We start from the raw sequence: 24,235 nt of genomic DNA on the forward strand, positions 1-24,235 counted from the left end.
GAAGCCACTCTATTCTCATTTTGGAGTTTGCGTTGACTTCCTTCGACTGTGGATGTTAACGTTGGTGGCTGGCTGCTGCCTCTGCTGTCTTGCATGAAAAATTGAAAATGAACTTTGATGCTGTTGTTTCTTTAAGCTTTGGTTGCATAGGAATTAGGTGTTGTGATACGTGATGGAGGAGGTTCATTTCTTGTCTCAGCTGCGAGGAAAGTATCAGGTATTCTGGAGGTTGAAATGGCGGAAGCAATGGCTATGATTTTTGGCTTGCAGGTCGCCCTTGAGCATGGCGTTGTGATGGTCACCCTGGAAACCGACCCTCAGCTACAGTTTCAAGCATTGGTGGGCCAATTCTTATGTCGCTTTCCTTTCTACCAGCTGGTTGATTATATTCTCCATTTGGTTTCCCTTGCATTCTCCTTGGTTCGAGGAAATGGTAATCAGGTGACAAGGCACATGGGTTAGCAAAGTTTGCTTTTCAACCGAATGATGTTTTGTTATGAATGGGAGATCCCTTCACAATATCATGGTGTCCATAATAATAATAATAATAATAATAATAAACTTTTAAAAGTTTAAAGTCTTTTCTAAAATAAAATGCAAGTTATGCCCATGGAGTGAGTATAAAACTTATAGATTAGGGATGTGCACAGTTTTTGGGTCTTGAATTGAAAAATTATATTGAATCAAATCAAAATTAAAGAAGAATTGTTACTTTATGAATTTTGAATTGAATTTATTTTACTATTTTGGTTCAATTTCGATTTTTTTATCAAGAATTTAATTGAAATCATATCGAAATCATAAATGTACATATAACTTGATATTAATTTTATTGCTTTTAATCATAAATACATAAAATCACTTTAAGTTATAATTACATGATAAAATCACCTTTTATATAATGTGATTTGCTGTTATTTTATAATTGAGAATATAGAAATATAATGTGACTTATTATGAATATTTGGTATTATCTTATATTTTTATATGAGAATTGTTTGATTTTATATTACTTTATTAATATTTTATTTTGATATTAATATTGTTATTTTAATATTAATATTTTTATTTTTATTGATATTTTAATGTTAGAAATATATAATTATTTTTATTTTTTTAAAAATAAATACAATAATAATATAATTTTGACTGTAGAAATTAAAAATTAAAATTGAAATTAGAACTAAAACTAAAATTGAATCAAAATCAAAAGTACTTCAAATCAAAATATAATTTTGATTTTAATTTAAAAAAAAATAAAGAAATCAAAGTATGATTTCAATTCCAATTCTTACCAAAAACCGAATTAAAACTAGAATTGCACACTTCACATCTAAACAAATAAAATGTAGTCTCCCAACTTTCTCAATAATTTTATTAACTTATTCTTTTTAGAAAAATATTGTAAAATAATTCTTTTTAAAGTATTTTTTAGAAATCTTTTAACGAATTTTGGTAAGAATTTTGAAATAATTTTGCTTTAAATAAAAAAGACAAGTGTTCAACTGATACGAAATTTCGCAAGTTCTTTTTTCATAACTTGGTCGGATTAATTGAAGATTTGGTGGAGTTGTGAAGATAGAAAATTGGCTACCCCAATTTTAATATGTTTGCATTTTAATTTTAATAAAAATTTTAGGGACTTTTCTTCTTTGTCCGTTTTGGATGGAGGAGCTTTGTAAATTCTCTTCATCCAAATCAATATGCTCACTTTCTTGAATTAAACGAGTCAACGAGAGTTCACTATCAAATGAACAGCACTTGGGTATTATATCCATAACAATTACGTTATGTAAATTCAAATCTAATTATCTAAATTTATTATAAGTTTGCTTATTATTATCAAAAAATATTAAATTTAATTAATTTTATATATTTTAATTAATAATTCACATAAAATATTTTTTATTAATAATTTATATTTTAAAATTTATTAATTTCATAAAATATTAAAATTAAATTATTTATTTAAAATATAATATATAAAATTTATAAATATTATTATAAAAAAATTTTATATTTAATTAACTATTTATATAAATACATTTATAAATAAATGAATTCAAATAATAAATAGTAAAAAACACATTATAAATATTATTTTTTAAATTTAAATTCGTTATAAATTTAGTTATTTATTACCTAAACTTCTCCATTAGAATTCCGTAAATATTCTAGATGCGTGAATTCCGATCAGTTAAATTTTTTTCTAATTTTTCATTTTCTCGTCATTTGTTGGATGGAAGAACATCACTTGACCTTTTTATATGAAAAAAAAAAATATGAAATTAAGCAAATAGAAAAATGTAAAAGAGAATTGAGAGTTAATTGAGAATGAAAATTCAAGGTAATCATAGGAAAGTATCATTTTTTTATTTTTTTAAAATATCCTTAAAATATATTTGTTAAATAATTATTATAAAGGATAAAAAAATTATGTTCATAAATTTATTTTCTTAAAAAATGAAAAGAACTTTTAGAAAAAATAATGGTCTATTCGACTATTCCACAGTCCTTTTCTGAAATGATTTCATCCAACTATGCAAAAGTGTAATTGCAAATATTTATATATATTCAAATCAAATTGAATTTGGAAAATTAAAATTAAACCATATGATTTGATTTAATTTAAACTTAATAATGATTACCCAATTTCATGCCAATATCACGTCATTTATATATAAATAAAATATCCCCACGTACTGAGGATCCAATGTCTTAAACTGAAATACAAATTACACAATTCAGCTGTTCTGACATCCCAAAGCATAGGAATTTTCCAGGAAATTACAGTCGGGCAATCCAAATATTCCCAAGTATAGGAATTTTCCAAGAAATTTCTATCCGATGCTTTGGGTGAATATGACAGGTAAACAGTTCAAATCATCAAAGCTGACATATCATAAAATGCCTATATACAAAGATCCAATGTTAACATCACTGGGCTTTAACAACTTACTGTTATGGGGTTTGAACAGCAGCAACAGTAGACACCATGGAGTCTACCCCACAAATATTGCGACCCCTGCAGATTTTGTAGTATCCACTCTCTCCCCAGTTTTCACCCCATGAGTTTTTGATAACCCAATATTGCTTCTCCTTCATCCGGATAGGAGCATAGCCTGCTGAACCGTACCCTACCAACAACACTCCATGATCCAGCCTCTTTGAGCAGATATAAGGACACGAGACTCCCCCAATGTATGTCTGCATGAACACAGCATTGATAGCCACTGCATTCAAACAAAGCTAAAGTTAGGCACAACATAAAAAAAATTGAAAAATTAGTCACGAATCAATGGATAACTCAGGGTATTTACCTGCAAGAGGACCATTTTTCACGAGATTTGCAGCAATTTGATCTTCATCAAGGGACACAACGCTGAAGTTGGCCACCGATGCTGCAACCTTGGTCTTGTCAAATTTGCAAGCACCACGATCAGTACCAGTGTAAGGATAGTCTTCTTCACGCATAAGACCACCAGCTTTGAGAGTGTACTCAAAGGCACTATTCATCAGCCCACCATTGCAACCAGAGTCGCATGCACCTGCCTCTTCTGGATCACACTGCAGATATGCACAGGCTTAATTTAGACAAAGCAATCTGAGGGAACAATTACTTTTGAGTACCCAATTTAACCATTATATTGAAATGCATAATTGAAATGATGTTAGCATATGACTTCACAAGAAGATTCCCCACTTCCCCAGCCAGCATTTATGTAGATGAATCAGCAGAACATTCAAAGACTATCCAGTTACATATAACAATAATCTACTCAATCAATCTTTGACAAATAAAAAAAATGTACACGACTCATGGGTAAAGGTAAAATTCCACAAGCATTCGAGCCAACATATTTCAATAAATTAACATTGAATTTACAACCCTATCAGATTGCGGTCCACCGAGCTTAAAAGAAAGGTAATAGGTCTAATAATTTGGGATAACAGGTCTAATAATTTGGGATCAGACGGTATTCTCTTCCCATGAAAAAATTTCTTTTAACAGTGAATCAACATTAACCCACAACATGTATAACAACGAATCAACGTCAACAACCCACAAGAGCAATCCATCAATAGCTAAATATGATTTGCACTTGCAGGCTAATCACGCAACAATCAATCACAACTTATAAATATAAAGGACAGGAATTAGTTGAATCAGGAAACATCAACAAAGAGAAGATGAAAGGCGTAAAAAACCAACCTCATGGTCACAATCCACAAGCTGTTGCTCGCTAAGACTAACAAGGTCTCCCGTGGCGAGGAAATGAGCGCCTTCCAAAGCCCCGGTTGTGCTGAAACTCCAGCACGATCCACACGAACCCTAAATCCCCAATCAAAATTCATCATCAATAATCCTAATCCACAACATATAAAAATAATATAATTTTTTTTATATTATTAAAAAAATTGATCATAGAAAAGAAAAGAAAAGAAAGACCTGATTTTTGACAGGAGAAACAGCTCCTTTCTCTCTCCAATCAAAATCCTGAGGCAAGTCATTGGTAGGCAAAATTGGGGCTTGATTAGCGTCCTTAGGCAACCTAAGCCGCCTCAACCCCAAAAACTGCCTCCTAAACTCAGCCGGAGTCAAATCGGAGAACTGAGTGACTCCGTGGCTGGCCGTTGGGTCCAAAGTCTGGTGACGCGCCGCGCGTCTCACGTTAGCCTTAAACACCGTGAATCTGTAATCATGCTCCTCCTTAGAGGCATAGGATTTCTTGAACTTCCTCTTGAAGAGCGAGAAATGATGCTCCTCGCTCAGAAGATGAGAGCTCATCGACGATTCATCCTGGCCGTCGACCACCTGCCTGATAAGCTGATCGTCGCCATCCGATGAGGTCGAAGTCTCCGCGATGACAACGTAGACAAAGAGAAGAGAGAAAATAGCGAAGAAGGCGAATCGGAGAGCCATGCTTATGGTAGGTAAAGGTTGGAAATCAAAGCAATATCCAATAGATACATTTATAGAAGCAGAAACGCTAGAGACCGTATAAAAATACGTACTTTTATACTTATACGTACATACAACTGAAAAATAAATAAAAATTAAAAATTTACGATTTAATCTTAAATTTTATTATATTTACACTTTAATTCGTAAATTTTTAAAAATTAATTATTTAATTCATAAATTTTATATTATATTATATTATATTTTAATTTTTGTATTTTTAATATATATAATTTATAAATTATTATAAATATTAAAATTAAAATTATTATATTATTTTATATATTAAAATTAAATGAATTAAATAATTTATTTTTAAAAATTTAAAGATGAAAATATAATATAATATAAAATTTAATAATTTAATAATTAATTATTAAAATTTAAAAATTAAAATATAATTTAAGAATTAAATTATAAATTTTCATAAAAATTATGGATAGATGAATAAAAAAATTTAAAAATATAATCATTATTAAATATAATAATGGTATTATAATCATTCATCGTATAGATTCTTGTACAGAGATATATGAGTCTTTGCTTGTGGAGAAGGAAAAGAGACAGGCGAATGGAAAAAGGACGCGTGGCGGGGGAGAGTTTGAATGGTGGGTTGTTTTGTATTGAATGGCAGGGGAGAGATTTCTGTGTCGGAAAGGTAGTTGGGTTTGAATTTAGGCAAGTTGACACTTATTTTAATCCTTTGTTTTCTTTGGAGCCTACTAATCATTTAACCAATCACACTTCCTTTTTCTATTGTAAAATCTTAACATTAAATTTAGAGAGTTTATTTTTTTAAATAAAAATATTATTTTAAATATTATTAAAAAATTAAAAAATTAAAAAATTAAAAAATTATTTTATTATTTTATAATTAAAAATTATTAAATTTAATTTTAAATTATTTTTTTAATAATTTTTAATTAATATATTTTAAAAAATAAAATTTTAATTATAATTTTAACAATAATACTAAATAGGTTCTAAACCATCAAAATCTTAGAACTTAATAGAAAAGTATTTAAAAAGAAAAAAAATTACAATCTCAATTTTAATTTTGTGTTATGATATACATATTTAATGATAAATATTTTATTATTGAATTATTTTTATAATATTAGGAGTATGTTTAATTTAATAACAATAATTAGTTATTATAGTTAATCATTTTGTTTTTTAATTGCGTAATTATTTATTATTTTATTTTATTAAAATAATTTAATATTTATTTTTTTATATTTATATTTTTGAAATTATACTTTAATTATAATTTTATTTTAAATGTTAATAAATAATTTTTTTAATAACAACTAACATAGTTTTTTTTAAATAAAATATATCATTTAATTTTTAAATTTTAACAAAATTTAATTAATATATTATTTTCTACTTTTTAAATTAGTTAATATATTTATAATATATATAAATGTATGAAAAGAAAGGAGACATGGCATTGCTCAAAATATCCTTTATGATTTATATTATTTATAAAAATACCAATAATAACATATATGTCACGATCCAATTTATGGGCTGGACCGGTACTATAACTTAGGTCAGTATAAGGCCCCCAAAGCTTTTAGCAAACTTCACTGTTCAAGCCCAAACTATAAGCTCAATTTTAAAACCCAAATCAAGAAAATAATCGGATAGAGTCTAGCCATATCTAGACTATTCAACGGGAAGTTTTTAACTCACTGGATCTGTAATCATAATATATAACCATTTGGGGAGCTCAGCTCACCCACAACATTCTCAATCAACATAATGTGATTATTGGGAGCCCAGCTCCCTCATCCACATAAATAAATAAATCCATAAGTCCACATAAACATAATCAATAAGTTAACAATTTTAAATAGTTAATATTTTATAGACCCAGTTAAATAAAATGTCACTAGCACATGCGGAGTTTTAGATTTCAATCAACAACAATAAATATAAACAAGGCACCAATAGACCTGCGAAGGAGGAGACAGGTCAATCACAAGAAAAACTCTCCTGTAACCTGGAAAAATGGGGTGAACAAGAGTGAGTGTTCGATTCATAGAGTAAGATATTGATTTTAAAAATAATTTCTATAACTATATAATTCTAATGCATCCTTAAGGATGAAATGCAACACCAATCAGTAATTTCATCAAATTTAAGCAATATTCGCACAAAGAATAATTTGGAGCACACACACACACATATACCATATCAAATAAAATACATATGGGAGTTGATCCCTTATACAGCTCTCTTAGTCTAAAACCTATCAGCGAGATTAACTCGAGCCGGACTTTCGCTTGAAAGTCTAATTGTGGGGTTCAGCGAGATTAACTCAAAGCCGTACTCACCCTGAATTCCTCAAAAAGGACCGAGCTCCAAGCGAGACAAGTTCAAGCCGATTTTCCCGTCATATCCATATCCATCACACCACACCACATGCACACAGCTCCAAATTATCCTAAGGTAACATCCACATCCATTTTTGCAATTAAGAAAATGCAACATAAAATGTGTCTAGCATTTAGCTACATACATATATTTAAATGTGATGCATGAGCATGCCTTGCATATATAATAATATTGAAATTGTAAATAAAATCAATATCTACTCATTAATTAACTATTGATCACTGTGGCGGTTGGGCGGGGGAGGAAATCTTGCCCGGCTCACCTAAACATTATATAAAAAATTTTATCAATATTTATTCAAACAAAACTTTAAAGAGTTAAGGGACAAATCCTAAGTTTTGCTGAAAATCCGGCAGAGTCTCCTCTATACCTAGGACTTACCCAACCTGCAAAATGATCCAAATAACACTTTTAAATATCAAATTCTCATAATCACATCTCATCAACATCATATGGCCCCTCCTGAGCCCTTCAAAACAGTCAATACTCACAAATTTGAAAAAAATATATTTTAGTCTTTATAACTAACATTTTATTATAAATCATTCAAACGAGCTCTAAAATTTCTAAAATTTTGTCTCGCAGTCTTTAGCAATATTACAAAGCTAATACAAAAGGAATTATAATTTTCTAACTACCCATGAATATTTTATAAATTTTTATTCTAAACTCGGCACTATGAAATTGAAGAAAGTTGGAGTTCGAGTTTACCTATGCTAATTATGACACTTGGAACACGTCTAGGGTGTTTGCAAATGGTGAGGAGGACCGCAATTCCAATTCGGTTCTGAAACGGTTCTAGCAACTTGTCTGTCCGGCCTAAAATTGCATCCGGGTGATGGTCGAATTTCCACGAAACTAAAGTACTTATGCGAAGCCCACAATACCAGGGGTTAGAATAAAATATTTACAAAATTATTTAAGCTCATTTAAATCTCGAAAAATTATTGCGAAGTTTGTGGGACCCATTGAAATTTTAGTATCAGAAAATTTTAAAATGTATATTGCCGCGAAGCTCTCGTCATGTAGAGCACGGCGGTATTCTCGGAATTCTAGTGGGGTTATCGGTTTAGGAGAAATTTAGCTCAAAAGTCGAAATAGGCTAAAACTTTTCGGGCAAAAATTAGACAAACTGCTCAATGAAAATTGGTGTTCTTGGTGTCTATGAAAAACTCTTGAGGAGTAAAAGGGGTTTAGGATAAGACCCAGTCGAATTAGTGGTCAGATCAACCGGATTTTGGCCGGGAAGGTGAAGAGATGTACTGTGCGAAGGCAGAAGTTTGGGCGCATTTTCCAGCATCCTGGGGCAGCATCTAGCAAGGGGATGGTGTGGGGGTGGTGCGCCGGCGACTAGGGAAGCGAGGGGAGATGGTTGGTCAGTTGGGCGAGGAGGGAGGGGAGAGAATTGAAGGGGAGAAGAGAGGGTATCGGGAGAGAGAAGAGGGATGAAGAAAAAGAAGAGAATCAGTCCAATTCGATCCAGTTCAATTCAATCAGTCTGATTCAGAATACTAGAAATTGAATTTTTACTTTGCCCTGGAACAAAAAACCAGAGCCAAAAATTTAGAAAAAAATTCAGAAAACTCGAAAAAAATTTTGGAGTCCAAATATATTTTTATGTTTGCCATGTAGTCTTTAAATTAACTTTTATAAATAAATGAAATTTATTAGTGTAAGAAAATTGAACCCGATTTTTAAAATTCAAAAAAATTTCAAATAATTTTCATAATTTTAATACAATAAAATATTAATATTTACATATAAAATAATTATTTAAAAATTAGAGGTATTAGAGTATATAGAGCGATAGATATATTACTTATCATTAATAACATAAATAACAATAAAAAAATCCGTCATTAATTTATATTAATTTGTGGGTAATTATTTTTAGTGATGACATATTCATCTCTAATACTTTTAGTAACAAAAATTGTTATATACAAATTCGTGTTAATAATTTTTATGACAAAATATTTATTGCTAATATTTTCATCCATAATTTTATATAAATTGGTCGCTAATAATTTTTAGTAATAACTTATCCATCATTAAATTTATAAATAATTTTAATTGTTAATATTATTATAATTAAAATAACTTAAAATTTTAAAAATTATTTTAATAGTAATTCTACTTATATTAAAAATTATATTATAATTATGTATTCTTAATTTTATAAATATTATTAATTCTTTTAAATTATTTAGTCTATAATAATCAAATTCCTAAACAACTTTAAACACTAAATCTCATTTTTACTAATTTATTTTTTAATTATTCTAAATATTTATAAATATATAATATTGAATTATGAAATTACAATTAAAAATTAACTATTTAATTATATATATATATATTTATTTATTTATTTATTTATTGACTATAAATTTTTAGCTATTTTTTAAATATTAGTAGCCGATAAACTTTTATATTTAAATACTCTATTTTTGTGCAATAGGATCTAAGCCTAATTAACTTTGACATATAATATAATTTTTTCTTCATTATATTTTTGTGTGCCTTTTTTCTCCAATGGACAAAATCTATTTGTAAGATTTTAAATTTTTTGAGTTGTTTTATATTACAAGTATCATTTTTATGAGTGTAGTTACACTTGAATGTGATCAATAGGATTTTGTTATTATTGATAACATCAAATGATACAACTCAACTAAGTCTTTATCCCAAAAATTTGGGGTCGGCTATATGGATTCGATTTCTCATCTCTAAACAATTTGGGGTTAAATCCTCAGAAATATGTAATGCTTCTAAGTCATATTGTACTACTCTCCTCCAAGTCAATTTAGGTCTACCCATTTTTTTCTTTCTATCCTCTAACCTAATGTGCTCTACTTGTCTAACTAGAGCCTCCGTATGTCTATGCTTCACATGACCAAATCACCTCAATCTTCCTTCTCTCACCTTATCTTCAATTGGCACCACTCCTACATTTTCTCTAATACTCTCATTACGGACTTTATCTAGTCTAGTATGGTTACTCATCCACCTTAACATTCTCATCTCTGCAACTCTTATCTTAGACGCATACGACTCTTTCAGTGCCCAACACTCACTACCATATAACATAGCCGGTCGTATGGCTGTACGGTAAAATTTTCCTTTTAACTTATTGGGAATCTTAAGATCACATAAAACTCCCGTGGCACGTCTCCACTTCAACTATCCGGCTTTAATCCTATGACTAACATCCTCCTCACATCCCCCATCCACTTGAAGGACTGAGCCTAGATATTTAAAGTGAATACTTTGGGATAGTATAACTCCATTCAAACTAACTCCTTCCCTATCATCCGTTTGGCCTTCACTGAACTTGCAATATATGTATTCTGTCTTCGTTCTACTTAACTTAAAACCCTTTGACTCTAGAGTACTTCTCCAAAGCTCTAGCTTTCTATTGACTCCTTCTCGTGTCTCATTTATCAGAATAATATCATCCGCAAACATCAGATATCAAGGAATACTCTCTTGTATATGTTTCATCAATTCATCTAAAACTAATGTAAAAAGGTAAGGGCTTATGGCTGATCCTTGGTGTAATCCAATTGAGATCAAAAAATCTTTTGTGTCCTCTCCCACTGTACGCACAATAGTGGTTGCTCCGTCATACATATCTTTTAACACTTGTATATACCTAATAGATATCCTCTTTTGTTCTAACACATTTCATAAGACATCTCTTGGAACACTATCATAAGCCTTCTCCAAATCAATAAAAACCATGTGTAGATCTTTCTTCACATCTCTATATTTCTCTATCAAGCTTCTAATGAGAAAGATCGCTTCCATAGTTGAACGACTGGGCATGAAACCAAATTGATTGAGAGAGATAGAAGTATCATGACATAGTCAATGCTCCACAACTCTCTCCCACAACTTCACAGTATGACTCATGAGTTTAATTTTTCTATAGTTTAAGCAACTCTGTATGTCTCCCTTATTTTTAAAAATAGGTACTAAAATACTCCTCCTCCATTTATCAGGCATTTTCTTTGAGTTTAGAATCTTATTAAATAATTTAGTTAACCATGCCACTCTCATATCTCCCAAACACTTCTACACTTCAATTGGTATTTCATCGAGTCCACAGGCTTTACTCACTTTCATTCTCTTAAGTGCTTCCTTTACTTCTAAAGATCTAATCCTTCTAGTATAATTCACATTCTTTTCTATTGTTCTATAGTCTATATTCACGCTATTACCATTTTGACTATTATTAAAGAGATCATTAAAATAATTTCTCCATCTTTCTTTAATGTCCTCATCTTTCACCAACACTTTTCCTTCTTTATCCTTAATGCACCTAACTTGATTAAGATCTGGACATTTCCTTTCTCTCCTCCTTGCTAATCTATAAACATCTTTCTCCCCTTTTTTAGTTCCAAGTTTCTCATATAACTTTTCAAAGGCCTGTGCTCTTGCTTGACTAACTGCCTTTTTTGCCTCTTTCTTTGCTATCTTGTACTGTTCATATGCCTCATTATTATCACATTTAGGTAATTTCTTATACCATTTCTTTTTTCTCCTCACTGCCTTTTGTACTTCCTCATTCCACCACCATCTCTCTTTTGAGGGTGGTCCATGTTTTTTAGACTCTCCAAGTACTTTTCTAGCTACTTCTCTAATCTTTAATGCCATCTGTATCCACATATCATTGGCCTCCATACCCAGCTTCTATACTTTGGACTCGAGAAGCTTATTTTTGAACTTCACTTGCCTTACTCCTTTGAACACCCATCACTTTGATCGAGCTACACTATTTCTTCTGACTTATTTGAATTATTCATAAACTTGACATCCAAGACCACCAACCGATGTTGACTTGTTAAAGTCTCTCCTGGAATGACCTTGCAATCCTTGCATAGAGCTCTATTTATCTTCCTGGTTAAGAGGAAGTCGATTTGGCTTTTATGTTGCCCACTTTTGAAAGTCACTAAATGTGACTCTCTTTTTATAAAGTAGGTATTTGCTAGTATTAGGTCGTATGCCATAGAAAAATCCAGGATGCTTTTTCCCTCCTCATTTCGACTGCCAACACCAAAACCTCCATGACCATTCTCATAACCTTGTCTATCACTTCCTACATGTCCATTCAACTTCAATAATATTTATATAGGCTATGATAAATTGATTTTCTTATTTCTTTTATATTTAATATTGATGCATTCAATGATATTTGGGATAATTAATATTATTTTTATATAAAAAGTGCATTTTGCATATAATAGTGTGAGATTTTAATTTTTTTTTTGGCCTACTTAGTTTAAATGTAGATTAATTATAATTCGCTAATATGTGCATTAATATATTTTTTTAATTTTTTTAATTTATTAGTAGTCATAACAAGGTTGTTGATTTTTGTTATAATATTATAAGAAAATCTAATTATATTTTTACATATATTTATGCGGAAAAATTATACTCCTTTCAATATTACATTTAAATTATATTTAAAATATTTATTATAATAAAAACAAGAAAAATATACAAAAAGGAAAAGAAGAAAAAAAAAACAATTTTACCACTTGAGAGTTTTAGTTATATAATTATTGTGAAATAATTAAAAATACATGATTGAGTTTATATTTATATTTTAATCTATTATGTATTTATAACATATATATTATACTATAATTTAAAAAAAAAACTTATCAAATATATTAAATAATTTATTAAATAAGTTTTCAAATTATTTGTATTAAATAATATAGCAATATAAAATTTCAAGATACTAATTTTATGAAAATAAAAATTTTATAATGATAATGCACTAAATTGCAAAATACATTTTAAAATTATCATCTTTTTAAAAATTTTATAAATAATTTTCTTTCACATTAATCCAACTATATAATCTCATCATCCAATTTAACATTATTTTAAATTATAAAAAAACAAAATATGGACAAATCAAATTTATTTATTTTTTTAAAAAATTTCAGTGCATTTAATTCAATTAGCTAAATTGCATTTATTATCAATTTATTTTAATTTTTAAACATTTTCATCCATTTATATTTTTAAAACTTATTATTATCATTTTTTTATTATATTACATTGAAATTTATAATTAAGTTAATATTATATGTTAATAAAATAACACATAACATTCATAACAATATGATCCAATAAAAATATAATAATTCATAAATTAATAAATATTTTATTTATGTACTTAATTAAAATAACATTAAAATTAATATTTCAAATTAAATAATTAAATATAATTTTATAATACTATAATAATATTATGCTATATATAAAAATTAACAGAAAATTAAATCATAAATTTATATAACGAATACAATAACATACGATGCTCGTTGTAGAAAAACTAAGACCAATAAAAAGATAAGTACATGACAAATTTTAAAATATTATTGTTAGAGTATAAGGATTGTTTTTTAATATAAATGTTTAAATCCCATAAATAACTTTTTAGTAAATAATTATTTATATATTTTTAAAAAATAAAAATATATTTAAGTTATTATAAATAATGGCAAAATCTAGAGATCTCATAGTAATTCATCATTTTTCTGATCTTAAAGAAAATTTAATTAAAAACCAATTGATTTTAAAGATATATACCTTTTCATATGACAAAAATAAAGATTAAAAAGAGGTTATGCCAAATTAGGTGGTTTTTGTAAAATCATTTTTAAAGTCATATATATATATATATATATATATATATATATATATATATATATATATATATATATATATATATATATATATATATATAATAATGATATTTTCATTTTTATAATATATTATGGTTTAAATTTATTTATTATATATAAATAGCTTTTGTCTTTTAAATTATTGTTTAATTAATTTTTTTATAATTTTAAAGAACTTATATGTGTATAACTATTTAAATAGTTCATAAAAAATAAATCTATAATTTATAAAAAAAATAAATTTATTTAAATACAAGTAACGACAAATTGATCTCTATTTTAATTAGCTAAAAAATAATATAGAAATTTGATCCATTAAAATATTTTTTATTTAAATTTAAATTCTAAAATAAAATTTTATTAAAAGTTTTTTGATCTAATTGAAAATTAAATTAACAATAACATATGAAAATTTATTGGTAGTAAGTGCAAATCATAGCAATAATGCCTAAATAATGCCTAAATGCTTAATTTACACTTCGTTACTTTTAGAATTTCTCAGATATAACATGAGGAAAAGAAGCTCATGAATAAATTAAATAGAATTCTATTTAATATTAAAATAGTTATTTTTTTAAACAAAAATAGTTATTATTTAATTATATTTTATAAAGTTAAAGACGTCTCTTTTTTTTAATATAATTTTACCTTAACTTAATAAATAATATAAATATATTTTAAAATAAAAAATTATTAATATAAGAGCATTAACATTAAATAAAATAAAACAACATAAAAGTATCTTATTATCTTTAAAGAATTATAGTACCATTAGAATGTAAACATCGGTTTACCTAATGCTCCATTTATATTATTATGAAAAATATTTTTTTGAGAAATATTTTTTATATTTTTTTTAACGTTCAGGGCATTTAAAAAATGAGTAATCAAAAAATATTTTCTTAATTAAAGTAAAATTAAATTATTTTTTAAAAAATAATATTATATTTTAAAAAGGAAAAATTATTTTCTACTTTCTACATTTTGATAATCTTATTAAAATGTGAAAACGCTTATACATATAAGGAATAAACAAATATCATTAATTTAACATTGTAATCAAATAATTAAAAATATTTTTTATATAAATTACTTCTTACAAAATAAATAGAGTCTAAATATCAAAATAATTTATAATAAGTATTAATATATAATAATTATAAAATACTAATTAATTTAACATATTATATATATATATATATATATATATATATATATATATATATATATATATATATATATATATATATATATATAAACTCCTAATTAATAAAGAAATCATCGTAGTATTTGGACTATTTTACCTTAAAAAATGTTTATAGGCCCTAGCCTAAGGAACTCATGGAAGATCAAAAGGCCAAGAAATAGAATTAGGCCTAGAAAAGGCCTTTTCTTAGATGTACAATGGCCCCCCTCTCTCCTTTTCCCCTTTTTATTTTATTTCATGAGAAAAATTTTTTCATAATTTGTATATTTGTCATATAAATTATTAAAAAGAATTATATTATAAGTACATTAAAAATTTTAAATAGATTTCTAAATAATTTTATAAATGTAATTTTATTAAAAATTGACTTTTCTTTGTAATGTATAAAAAATTTATTATATATTTAATTTGACTTGACTTAACTAGAAAATAGTCAATATATACGTAAATAAAAAAAAATTCACATATTAAATAAGCCAAATCTGAACTTGTAAAGCTTATTTCTGCTCATTTGCAATCATATTGTATTATGGCAATTAGTGAAATTAGTTTTTGTTCTTTATTTTAATGAAAAAAAATGAAAATTGCCGAATTTTGACTGAGATAATACAACTAAAGTTGATTTCCGATCGATGATATGAGTAGAAATTGAGAATATATATATATATTAAATGAAATTAGTTATATGTGGACCGTAAAATGAATACAAAAGATATTTTAGTAAATTAAAAATGAGATTTAAATGGAGGGAATATAATTAATGAAATAAATAATTTTTTTTTTCTATTATAGAAGTATATACTAAGACTTTATGCAAAGATATTCCAAACAGTAATGGGTACAAAGTTTTAAAGGGCAATTCCTAGCAGCAAAGCTTCTGTTACCCACACAAAATCCAATATTTGATCTTATGGAAGAAGAAAGATGATCATTTACTATAAGATTATTGGTGATAATAGAGCTCCATAGTAATGAATTATTCTCTTGAAGCCTCAAAATCCACTTAAAAACAATGCCCGATTGATGTCAAGATTCCAAGCACACCTCATTGGCTTTGTGAGTGAACTCCAATTAATCTATTCAAATGGGATGCTTGGAATTTTGAATGAAGGTAAATAGTATAAGGCAAGAGAGGTGACGCATGATTTGATGAATATCAATCTAGTTGCTTGAAACAAAAGCTGGCATCTTCTCCACTTTATCAATTACAGCTCATTTGATTGATGCCAAGAAGAGTGCTCTTGTGAAAAGTGGAGAAGATGTCAGCTTCAAATGCAACTCTAGCCATTTGTCTCCAAATGCACTCAAGGTTCCTTGAGACAGTTTGGAACCCCAATCCAAGGAGCTAGGAAGAAGAAAACCATATGGGGTTAGGATCACAAGGTCCACGTCCAAGTGCCAAGAGAGGTAAAAGAGGGAATCTAGGGTTCCATTTACTAGAGACGAAAGCTCTTTTGATTCTATTCATGTTCCTTGAATTTTTTCATGTATATTCCTACCTTGAAGGTAACTTCAACCAATTGAGATGAGCTAATGAAAATGGGGAAAGCTCGTATTCCATCTCAACAACGAAATTCCCTTTTCAATCTTCAGGTTTAGGCGCTTAACTCAAGTCTCCAATGATATGCAAAGGGACATCAAGTAAGCAAGTTATAAACATTCTAGACAAATTTTCATGAATCTTTGAATAAATTTGTCATAAGAATGGAGGAAGATGTTATCATGTGCAGACTATGAAAAGTTAAAAAAATCTTCTCAAAGCTTGTCTAGATGTTGATCAAGGTATGGTGGATTCTTCGTTATCATGTGAGATCAAAATCAAGCATATGATGGTTATAATTAGACGCGCTCTCAAGGTGAAGGTTAGAGTACTGAAGTGTCCCTTGAGAGAGAATTAGAGGCCTCCATTAAGTGTGGTATTGAGAGACCAAAAGTGAAAGCCATTTGTGAGAGAGCAAGTGTGAGTTATTTGGGTGTCAAAGGGGTCTTTGGATTTGAGAGTTTCCACTCAACTTTGTAACTTGTACACTCTATTTTGATATTGTATTTGTTCATGGATGAAGGCAATAAATCAAACCACGTAAATTTTGAATTGTCCATGTGTTTGTTTTTATCCTTCTTCTTTTTTATCTTATTCCTAGCAAATTAGTATCAGAGTCATTCTTGTCTTCTTACTAATCCGTAATAGACTCATAGAAGTAAGGATTGAGAAGTTTGACAAAGCCAACAACTACAACTTGTAGCAAGTGAAGATGCAAATGGTATTAACCCAGAAGTGCGTGAAGAATGCAATACTACGTATTGCATAGAAACCAGAATCAATGTCTATAGAGAATGAGAAAAGTTTGATGAAAAGGATTTAATGGCGACACAACAAGTTTGATGAAAAGGATTTAATGGCGATACAACTTTGTTTTTCTAATGGAGTTCTAAGGGAACATTTGGCAAAGAAAACTAAAATGGACTTATGGTCAAAATTAGAATCCCTGTATATGATAATGTCACTCACCAACAAGTTGGTAAAAAAAAAAAAAAAACTTGGAGGCTATAAATTTTGATGTACAAATCTTAATCACTCAAGATGTTACCTTTAATGAGTCAATTATGTTACCAAAAGAAAAATTAGTAATTGCAAATGGTGACTCAGAAGAGGGTAGCATAAAGTAAGTGGAGTAAGAAACTGTGGATTCAAGTCCTCTACAAGACTCTACTTCAGATTAACATAATTCAGAAAAGGTGCATATTTTTTCTGAGATCACAAAGACATCGAAGGGGGAGCTTTATAGTATTGCCAAGAACAAATCCAACAGGAGATAAAGAAATAAGTCATATAAAATAATATTGCACAACTTTGTAATATTGATCTCGTTGCTTATACCTTGTCTATTGTGTTGTGTATGATTCTTGTGATGATAATTATCCATACAAGCTATTTCTAATCATGATTCAAATAGATGGATTTCGTCTATCTACGAAGAAATTGAGTCTTTGCAGAAAAATAGATGAGGGAGTTGTTGCAACCTCCTAAAGTAAAGAAGTATGTGGGCTATAAATGGGTCTTCAAAAAGAAATAAGACATTCTAAGAGTAGAAGATACAAGAAAAGGGACTGCAAAGAGTTAGATTTTTTCGAGTACTCGATCTGACAGAACTTTAATAGAACGGGTTTGGATATTATATAATCGAATTTGAAACTGGTTCGGGTTTGAAAAATAATACCCATAACGAGTTTGAATCAGGTTCGAGTTTTATATGTTAGGTATTCGTTAGCCGAATCCGTTTATAAATACTTAATTAAATATAAAATATATATTTTTTATAATAATATTTTATAATAATATTTTATAAGCTTTTATATATTTTATTTTATATAAAATGAAATTTAAATATTTTATGAAATTATTAAATTTTTAAAATATAAATTATTAATAAAAAAATTTTTAATGCAAAATATTAATTAAAATATATACAATTAAACGGGTTTGGTTTTTTTTTTTTTGTAATAACAATCGGGTTTGGAATGGGTTCGGGTAGTTGAGAATAAATTTTAATTAAATTTAAGACAAATTTGAATTTGGTAATATTAATTAGTTCATATTCAGGTAAAGTGATTTTCATGGATACCCACCCATTACCATCCCTATACAAGATAAAAAAGCTAGTCTAATTACCAAGGCTACAATCATGTTGTAGGCATTGATAGGTATTCTCTCTAATAGTTAAACACAAATTAATTAGAGTTGCCATGATTGTATAGCATGTAAATAGTGCAATTTGTTGTTAAGAATGCATTTTTATACAGTAAATTGGAGGAGAAAATTTACAAGTTGCAATCAAAGGGCTTTGTTGTTGAAGAAAAAGAAGACTATATATGCCTATTCAAGAAGTCATTATATGTTTTGAATAGTCTCAGTCAATGGTATAAGAAATTTGACTCCTTCATAATCTTTAAAAGATACTTCACAAGTAAGTATGATTATCGTATTTCTTTTAGAAAAATTGATGATTACTACATATATTTGTTACTATATGTTGATGACATGTTATTGCTTTTAAAGAATGTATGAGATTGACATATTGAAATCACATTTAAGAGAGGGAGATAAACAAATGAAACATAGAAAAAGATGTGAAAGGGAAAGAAAAAAGGAAGAGAAATGAAATGTGTGATGAATCAAAATAAACTTTTGAGTTATATGTAGCTAAAAAATAATAGCTATAATTTGGCATGGCTCTTCTAATTGTCGGAAACATATTATTCACCTGAAAAAATTAAGGTTGAATTTCCATTATTCTCATCTTAAGATATATATATATATATATATAATCATGATATGAAAATAGTGATGGGAATCCTCACACATGCGAAAGATTGGCTGTGGGAAGATTTGGATATAAAGTGAGCTTCTTTTTAGGACTTAATAGCCTAAAGCCATACAAAGTGGGCATTTCTTGATTTCTGCATCAATAGAATCTTGACTTTTCTCTGCATTGACTTGCATTATTTTTTGAATGCGATTATTATAATTTCAATTTCACATGAGAATGGGTTTGAAACTATAATTTAAACTCATCAAGTGTTACTTCCAAGCGGCCTGATACTGAAAATATTTTGATAAATTCTTCCATGATCTCATTCATTGTCTCCATCAACTTCTCTTTCTCTTCCTCTTCAACTCACAGATGGGCCAGTAGGTTTCTCAAAATATAACCTTTTTACTACAATTTTATAGTCAATTATTAAAATGATAAAAGAAATTAAGGAAAGAGACAGTCAAATCAATGAAAGCACATTTAGAAATCAACTTCAAAGTGGTGGTCACTAAAATAATTAGATTAGGAAGTGATTACTCAAAGAAAATTAAAGCACAATTGGTTTATATATTTAAAAATTAATTCTTGAATATTGACAATGAAAAATAAATTAATAAATTGAAATTGATAAACTCTATATAATTATGTTAAATTCAAATTTTAAATAAAAATATTTTAAATTCCAGGAATGTTAAAAAATAAAATCATAGATCTTGGGTTGGGAGTGTTTCTGATAAAAGTCAACTGGCTTTGTTGCCATCTACATCTTCTTATTGCATATATTTCTTTTTTATTTTCCTAGAAAACTACAATTTTCCTTTCACAAGCAACCATATAAGCATATGATTATATTCACATTGTGGTATCACTTGCAGCTAGTTTTCCACGAAAACAAGAGAAACCATAATTTTTTTTTTTGTTTGACATTTTAACTCATATCCTTGGCTACTTTCTATAATTCCCTGAATATTCCCCGTATTCTAAGCTACCCATCATTTTTTTTTTATGTCTATAATAGGGTAAGACTTGGGAATAGAAGCTTGTGGAGAGCTTAAGCTGTGGTCCACGATGGGCTCTTCTTCTTTTTCTTGTTCTTTCTTGTTTCTTGTTCTTCTTGGTTTGGTTTTGAATGTGGCAGTGTTGTGTAATGGAGGCAAAACAAGCAATTTTGTTAGGCCAGTGGAGAAAACTATTGATATGCCTCTTGATAGCGATGTTTTCCGAGTCCCTCCTGGCTACAATGCTCCTCAACAGGTTTCTTGTTCTTTTTAGTGTTGGAGGAAATGGTTCTTTATTTGGTTTTTCAGTTGGGATTTGGGATGGTGAAGAATTTATAATTTCTTGGTTTCTTTTTAAAGAAATTGATGTTTGGCTTTAGAATTTTAATGATCTTCTTGCTAGAAAAAAAAAATGTTTACTTGTTTCTTTAATTTGTTGGTATGTGGGTGATTAGGTTCACATAACACAAGGAGATCATGATGGGAAGGCAGTGATAGTGTCATGGGTTACAGAAGATGAACCTGGTTCAAACTCAGTGCTTTACTGGAGTGAAAATAGCACACATAAGAAAGAGGCTAAAGGCAAACATTATACCTATAAATTCTACAATTACACCTCAGGTTACATTCATCACTGCACCATCAGAAACTTGAAGGTAAATCTTGGAATGTTTATATACATCAATAATTTCTTTGTTTTATGTCAAAATTTTTCATTTTCTCTTATTCTTTTCTTGGAAATTTGAATTGTTGAATAAAATCATTTTCTTTGTGGTATTGGATTAGAGCTTATAATATCCAATATTTCTTTTGGCAGTACAACACAAAATATTACTATGTAGTTGGGATTGGTCACACAACAAGGCAATTCTGGTTTATAACCCCTCCTGCAGTTGGCCCTGATGCCCCCTATACATTTGGTCTCATAGGTATGCATAAGCTTTCTGCAACTCCTCATTTTATTTGCTCAAATTACTGATATAATCGTTCTGGCATATGTGCAGTTTGTGTCTGGTGCGAAATTTTATGGTTTCTATAAAAATCTAGTCAATGAGGTAGGCCTAGCATAGAAATGTTCAAGAAGATATAACAGTTCAATAGGAATTAACTGCTGGGTATGACAGTCAAGTTCTTTTATTGAGGTTTGTCACTTAGGAAGGATGATTTTCTGTTCTGTGTTTTCAAGAAATCATGAACTTATATATTAGTTTATGAATATATGGTTTAAGAAGAGGGTTCAGTATATTTACATGATCTACATACTCACAATTGGGTATTGTTTGCAGGGGATCTTGGTCAGAGTTTTGATTCAAACAGAACACTTACTCACTATGAAATGAACCCACAAAAAGGAAAGACCGTTTTGCTTGTTGGAGACGTCTCTTATGCAGATAACTACCCAAATCATGACAATGTGAGATGGGATACATGGGGAAGGTTTACAGAGAGAAGTGCTGCTTACCAACCTTGGATATGGACTGCAGGAAATCACGAGATTGATTTTGCCCCTGAGATCGTAAGCATATATTTACTTAATTTATTGTCTAATCAAGATCAACATCTTTAACATTTCTGAAATATCTGAAGTCTAAAATGAGATAGTAAATAGAAATGCTTCATTCTATCACAGCTTCTTTAATTTGATGAATTTTTGAGATCTGAGAAATTGTTAGTTTATGCAGTCTCAGGGCTGCAGCTCAGTGCCTTCATAGGCCTGATGCCATTTCATCTTCTTTAGCTAGTAGATATATTGCAGCTACATTAAATTTCGTATGCAATCTGTTGGTTTGGTTCTGAACTAAACTGTAAAAACAGAAGAACCAAAATCATATATAATGAAAACCGAACCGAACCGAACCAAAGGGATAAAGGAACCGAACCAAACAACTGAAAAACCGAATTAAGATTGGTTCAGTTCGGTTTTTCACCCTTAGTGAAATATTGTTTTTAACTTTGCTAATGTGGCTTCTTCTACCTTTGGAACTTGTGAGGATTACCTCCATTATCAGCTGCGTGGACAACTCCAATTTTAGTGTGATAATTGCACATGGCACTGTTACTTTCAAAAGTTGATGCTTGCTCTTGTTTGATTGTAGTCCAGATTATATGTTAATATGTATATTTGCCAAATGGGTACAAGTTACAAGAAGAATTGATTCTTAATAAGAAAATGTACTATTGTTGCAGGGTGAAACTAAACCTTTTAAGCCTTACACTCACCGCTATCATGTCCCATATAAAGCATCAGGGAGTACTGCTCCATTTTGGTACTCAATCAAGAGAGCTTCAGCATATATTATTGTCTTGTCTTCCTATTCAGCATATGGTAAGAATATGTACTTGAATTTTTTGGTAATTCTTAAAGCTCAAGTGAGAGCACCCACGTATGTGGTCGAATCCAAACGAGAGATTTCTAGGTTTGGAAAACTGAATATAACTCGCCACTCTGTGAAATGTTTAGATGATTTTGTTTTCAGATTAATGGACTAATATATAATGCTACATTCTAAGTATTCACAGATTTCACTTCTGCTTATCTGTCATGTTTTAGGTAAATACACTCCTCAGTATAAATGGCTTGAAGCGGAGCTGCCAAAGGTTAACAGGACTGAGACACCATGGTTGATTGTTCTTATGCATGCACCATGGTATAATAGCTACAACTATCATTACATGGAAGGAGAGACCATGAGAGTAATGTATGAGCCATGGTTCGTTGAGTACAAAGTTGATGTCGTATTTGCTGGCCATGTTCATGCCTATGAACGATCTGTAAGTGTACCTTGATCCCTTGTGTGATCATGTTTATAACTTAAAGAGTTTAAGGACTACCAAAGTAATCATCCTGACATCTGTGTATGATCAACGTTTACATTTCATTCCTTCTTAGGAACGCATATCTAATGTCGCCTACAATATCGTAAATGGAAAGTGCACTCCAGTAGCAGATCAAACCGCCCCGGTATATATTACCATCGGCGATGGAGGAAATCTTGAAGGCTTGGCAACTAAGTAAGATCATCAGATACTACCCAATTTTCTTAACAGGTCTTCCTGTGTATCAGCATAGTTGAATATAATGTCTTCTTATGTAATGCAGCATGACAGAGCCACAGCCTGCATACTCTGCATATCGGGAGGCAAGTTTCGGTCACGCCATTTTTGATATTAAAAACAGAACCCATGCTTACTACAATTGGCACCGAAATCAGGATGGATATGCTGTAGAAGCTGATTCTATGTGGTTCAACAACAGATACTGGCACCCAGTAGATGATTCTACAAGTTCCCAATCATAGTGAAAACATGATTTCTTCTGTTAACTTTATGGAATAAAATAGCCATGTCAAAGCTAGCCATAATACAAAATCTTCATCTTCAGCCTTCGTTTTTTAGCCTCATTGCCCCTTCTCAATTTGTTTGGTCAGTTTCCTACATTCTGAAATACATATATTATTTTCAAGTTCAACAACAATAAAATAGCATGTATTTTACTCTGCCTCAACAGAAAATAAGCATTATGCAATAAAATATTTTGATGTAGGTGATTTGAATGTTAGCATTACCATAGGAAAGATTTCCTCCACCATATATATTGGCAGAAGCAGCTCCCATTGGTCAGGTCAAAACAGAATAGAAATGAA

General features: G+C 29.2%; 2 protein-coding genes and 1 long non-coding RNA gene across 3 annotated transcripts; 2 read left to right on the forward strand and 1 right to left on the reverse strand.

The window, feature by feature from the left end:
- Positions 1-2,652: 2,652 nt before the first annotated feature.
- On the reverse strand, positions 2,653-4,954 carry LOC110668145 (cysteine protease RD19A). Its single transcript, XM_021829264.2, has 4 exons — positions 4,451-4,954; positions 4,214-4,333; positions 3,321-3,567; positions 2,653-3,233 (listed from the first exon to the last, which is right to left on the reverse strand). Exons 1-4 carry the CDS (start codon positions 4,922-4,924, stop codon positions 2,962-2,964), a joined length of 1,113 nt encoding a protein of 370 aa, XP_021684956.2. The 5' UTR covers positions 4,925-4,954; the 3' UTR covers positions 2,653-2,961.
- An 11,562-nt stretch (positions 4,955-16,516) lies between these two features.
- On the forward strand, positions 16,517-17,379 carry LOC131179836 (uncharacterized). The gene is made up of 2 exons (XR_009148731.1): positions 16,517-16,687; positions 16,787-17,379. It is a non-coding gene; the product is annotated as an uncharacterized LOC131179836 (long non-coding RNA).
- Positions 17,380-20,455: 3,076 nt separating this feature from the next.
- On the forward strand, positions 20,456-24,134 carry LOC110647779 (purple acid phosphatase 2). The gene is made up of 8 exons (XM_021801754.2): positions 20,456-20,847; positions 21,047-21,247; positions 21,409-21,520; positions 21,878-22,107; positions 22,779-22,917; positions 23,143-23,363; positions 23,482-23,603; positions 23,692-24,134. Exons 1-8 carry the CDS (start codon positions 20,662-20,664, stop codon positions 23,888-23,890), a joined length of 1,410 nt encoding a protein of 469 aa, XP_021657446.2. The 5' UTR covers positions 20,456-20,661; the 3' UTR covers positions 23,891-24,134.
- The last annotated feature ends 101 nt before the right edge of the window (positions 24,135-24,235 follow it).

The sequence above is a fragment of the Hevea brasiliensis genome, chromosome 1 (genome assembly GCF_030052815.1).
Source record: "Hevea brasiliensis isolate MT/VB/25A 57/8 chromosome 1, ASM3005281v1, whole genome shotgun sequence".
NCBI lineage: Eukaryota > Viridiplantae > Streptophyta > Magnoliopsida > Malpighiales > Euphorbiaceae > Hevea > Hevea brasiliensis.

What these genes read in the sequence shown, in the direction of transcription:
- LOC110647779 (XM_021801754.2), top strand. Translation starts at nt 20,662, where the DNA reads ATGGGCTCTTCTTCTTTTTCTTGTTCTTTCTTGTTTCTTGTTCTTCTT. An exon ending in GCTACAATGCTCCTCAACAG is followed by an intron (nt 20,848 to 21,046) that starts GTTTCTTGTTCT and finishes GTGGGTGATTAG; the next exon opens with GTTCACATAACACAAGGAGA. An exon ending in GCACCATCAGAAACTTGAAG is followed by an intron (nt 21,248 to 21,408) that starts GTAAATCTTGGA and finishes TTCTTTTGGCAG; the next exon opens with TACAACACAAAATATTACTA.
- LOC110668145 (XM_021829264.2), bottom strand. Translation starts at nt 4,924, where the DNA reads ATGGCTCTCCGATTCGCCTTCTTCGCTATTTTCTCTCTTCTCTTTGTC. An exon ending in TTTCTCCTGTCAAAAATCAG is followed by an intron (nt 4,334 to 4,450) that starts GTCTTTCTTTTC and finishes TTGGGGATTTAG; the next exon opens with GGTTCGTGTGGATCGTGCTG. An exon ending in TTGTGGATTGTGACCATGAG is followed by an intron (nt 3,568 to 4,213) that starts GTTGGTTTTTTA and finishes GCATATCTGCAG; the next exon opens with TGTGATCCAGAAGAGGCAGG.